Here is a 3,453-nt window from a genome sequence, read left to right as displayed (position 1 = left end):
TCCACAGGACCTTTGTATGGATCTGTCTTCCTTTTTTTTTGTACAGACAGAGTCTCCTTTATCGCCCTTGGTAGAGTGCCGTGGTGTCACAACTGACAGCAACCTCAAACTCTTGAGCTTAAGCAATTCTCTTGCCTCAGCCTCCCAACTAGCTGGGACTACAGGCACCCGCCACAATGCCTGGCTATTTTTTTGTTGCAATTGTCATTGCTGTTTAGCTGGCCGGGGCCGGGCTCGAATCCACCAGCTTCGGTACATATGGCTGGCACTATAACCACTGTGCTACGGGCACTGAGCCATTCTTGGCTATTTTTTTAGAGACAGGGTCTTGCTCTTGCTCAGGATGATCTTGAAGTCTTGAGCTCAGGCAATCCACCTGCCTGTAGTCCCAGCTACTTGGGAGGCTGAGGCAAGAGGAACGCTTAAACCCAATAGTTTGAGGTTACTGTGAGCTACGATGCCATGGCACTCTACTGGGGGCAACAAAGTGAGACTCTGTCTCAAAAATAAATAAGTTAATTAATTTAATTAAAAAGGCTGAGTGTAGTAGCTCATGCCTGTAATCCCAGCACTCTGAGAGGCTGAGGTGGGTGGATTGTTTGAGCTCACGGGTTCAAGACCAGCCTGAGCCATATTGAGACCCTGCCTCTAAAAATAGCGGGCAAGGCTGAGGCAAGGGAATTGCTTGAGCCCAAGAGTTTGAGGTTGCTGTGAGCTCTGATGCCATGGCACTCTACTGAGGGTGACAAAGTGAGACTTTGTGTCAAAAAATAAATAAATAATACAATAAAATAAAATAAAAATAGAGAAATTAGCCAGGCATATTGGCATGCACCTACAGTCCCAGCTACTCAGGAGGCTGAGGCAAAAGGATCACTTGAGCCCAGAAATCTGAGGTCGCTATGAGCTATGATGATGCCACTGCACTCCAGCCAAGGTGACAAAGCAAGATTCTGTCTCTATAATAATAATAATTTTAAGCTGGATGTGGTGGCTTGTGCCTGTAGGAAGCTGAAGCAGGTAGATTTCTTGAGCTCAGGAGTTCAAGACCAGCCTAAGCAAGAGCAAGACCCCATCTCTACTAAAAATAGGAAAATTAGCCAGGCATTGTGATAGGTGCCTATAGTCCCAACTACTCAGGAGGCTGAGGCAAGAGGATCACTTGAGCCCAAGAGTTTGAAGTTGCTGTGAGCTATGACAGCACAGCACTCTACCAAGGGCAAGAAAATGAAACTCTCTCTCAAAAAAAGGAGGAGGAGGAAGAGGAATAAATGAAGAAGAAAAAGGAAAAGGAAAAGGAAAGGAAAGGAAAGGAAAGGAAGGAAGGAAGGAAGGAAGGAAGGAAGGAAGGAAGGAAGGAAGGGAGAAAGATAGATTACTTAATAGTTTCATGTGACTTGAGGCTTGTCTCCCAATTAGACTGCAAGCATCCAGAGCAAAAGGACCTGATTTCACGTCTTTTTTGCATTCCCTTTCATGCCCAGTTCGGGGCCTTAACGTAGTACATGCTGGATAAATATGAGATGGCCAGTGAAGGTCGATGCTCCCTTCCTCTGCGGGCTTTGTTTTCCTGTCTCTTTACTGAGGCCAGGCCATTACTTCATAAGTAAATGAAAAGAGTGTTTTGTAAAGAAATGAACTATACCAATGAATAATCAGCACAGGATTTTCACAAAGACTAACACTTTTATTCCACACAGGGTTTCTCTTCCAGGTAATAGTTCTTTGGGTTCTTTGTGAGGAAAACAGCTTCACTGATGCTCTGGGTGATATAATCTATGTTGCTGGCATTGATGCAGGTGAAGTTGATCCGCCCGTTCCTGGGGAGGTAGATGTGCTTCTTCTTGACCAGGAATTCCACCTGTTGGGCTGTGATAATCACATGGTCTCAGACCCTGGGATGGTCCCCTCTGACTCCCCTCTAACTCAGGAAAGTTTATGACACATAGGGAGTGCTGGAATTTCTGGGGGTTCAAAAGCATTTTCTCATTTTTGTTTTTTTGAGATGGAGTCTATGTCACCCTCGGTAGAGTGCTGTGGCATCACAGCTCACAGCAACCTCTAACTCCTGGGCTTAAGCAGCCTCCTGAGTAGCTGGGACTACAGGTGCCTGCCACAACCCCTGGCTATTTTTTGTTGCAATTCTCATTGCTGTTTTAGCTGTCCCGGGGTGAGGTTCAAACCCTCCACCCTCGGTATATGTGGCCGGCGCCCTATCCACTGAGCCACAGGCGCTGCCCAGAAGGGTTTTTCTTTAAAGCAGTCCCCCTTTCCAGAGGAAATAATCAAAATCTGGAGCAAAGCTCGGGATTGATCACCAAGTCAGTGAGGTTTAATGCTCAAACACAAAACAAAGTTTTGAAAGAGGGGGAAGCCACCCACTTCTAGACACTTACCGTTGAGTCCAAGGTAGCCATGGGTCCCATTGTGCTCTGTGATGTGATCCCAGGAGCCAGGGACTCCCAAGAGCCGAAGCTTCTCCTTCACCCTTTCCTTGGTGAGCATGATGTTCTCTGCAACTGCTTTGAGACTCTGCTTCCTACCAAAGAAGGACAAGGAGAAATGGAAGTGAGAGGTTTCCCTGCCGTCGCACCTCCTTCATCCCCTCGTGGCTATTCTGGGAGCTTTGGAGGCTCCCAGCTGAGTCCCTAATGCACCCAGTGGACCCAGGCTTTGCTCCCTATTGATTTAAGTGGCTGAGCAAACTTCCCGGCAGATTTTGCTTGAGCAGCAAGTCCCTATGCTTTCTAGTCGCCCCCCTGCAGTCTGGAAGAGTTCAAATCACTCACTGGCCTGTGTCCTATCACTCTCTTCCCCAAGGTAGGGCAACCCTGGGCATGGCCACTGCCACCGGCACACAGTAGGTCCTTAATAAATGTGGGTGAACAAAGTGAAGAATGAACAGAATCAAGAGGCTGAGTGGGAGGGAGAGACCCAGCTGACTCCCGTGCATCAGCAAGTCAGTGGGTATCCAGAGACACCGTGCCTCCCTCCTGCCCCAGCCTTCACCCTCACCACTCTCCCAACAAAGCAGGGTTGCAGAGGACGGAAGTGATGATGCGGGCACCCGTCGTCGGAGGGTTCAGCCACAAGGCCCGGGCGAATCTCTTCAGCTGGGAGAGGACGCGCAGCAGGTGCTGGTTGTTGAGGGCCACCACCACTAGGGTCCCCACGCCTTCATCTGCAGCATTGGGGGCACAGCCTGAGCCTCCTCCTTCTCCATTACCAGGGCCTTCACCTTGACCTAGACCACTCCCTCCAACCTTCCAAGAGAGGGGATTGAACTGGGAACTCTCATCCCATCCCAGCGGGGGCAACCCCAGGGAGCTGCCGGAGGCTCTTCTGCCAGAAAAAAGTAACCATAAGTAAGAGTCTTAAGGCTCGGTGCCTGTAGCTCAGCAGTTAGGGTGCTGGCCACATACACTGGGGCTGGTGGGTTCAAACCCGGCCCAG

At 49.4% G+C, this 3,453-nt stretch overlaps 1 protein-coding gene across 1 annotated transcript in view; it reads right to left on the bottom strand.

Moving 5' to 3' along the window:
* Positions 1-1,687: 1,687 nt before the first annotated feature.
* GOT1L1 (glutamic-oxaloacetic transaminase 1 like 1) overlaps positions 1,688-3,453 on the bottom strand; it is a 6,003-nt gene continuing 4,237 nt past the window's right edge. Inside the window, exons 7-9 of the mRNA XM_003796313.1 lie at positions 3,016-3,181; positions 2,397-2,539; positions 1,688-1,869 (exon numbers count right to left, since the gene is read on the bottom strand). Coding sequence (XP_003796361.1) covers positions 1,688-1,869; positions 2,397-2,539; positions 3,016-3,181 — 491 coding nt within the window. The remainder of the gene's footprint in view (positions 1,870-2,396; positions 2,540-3,015; positions 3,182-3,453) is intronic.

The sequence above is a fragment of the Otolemur garnettii genome, unplaced genomic scaffold (assembly GCF_000181295.1).
Source record: "Otolemur garnettii isolate 467f Iridium unplaced genomic scaffold, OtoGar3 scaffold00102, whole genome shotgun sequence".
In the NCBI taxonomy this organism is placed as follows: Eukaryota; Metazoa; Chordata; class Mammalia; order Primates; family Galagidae; genus Otolemur; species Otolemur garnettii.
Note: the sequence above shows the minus strand (reverse complement) of the source record. Positions and strands in the feature narration are given on the sequence as shown.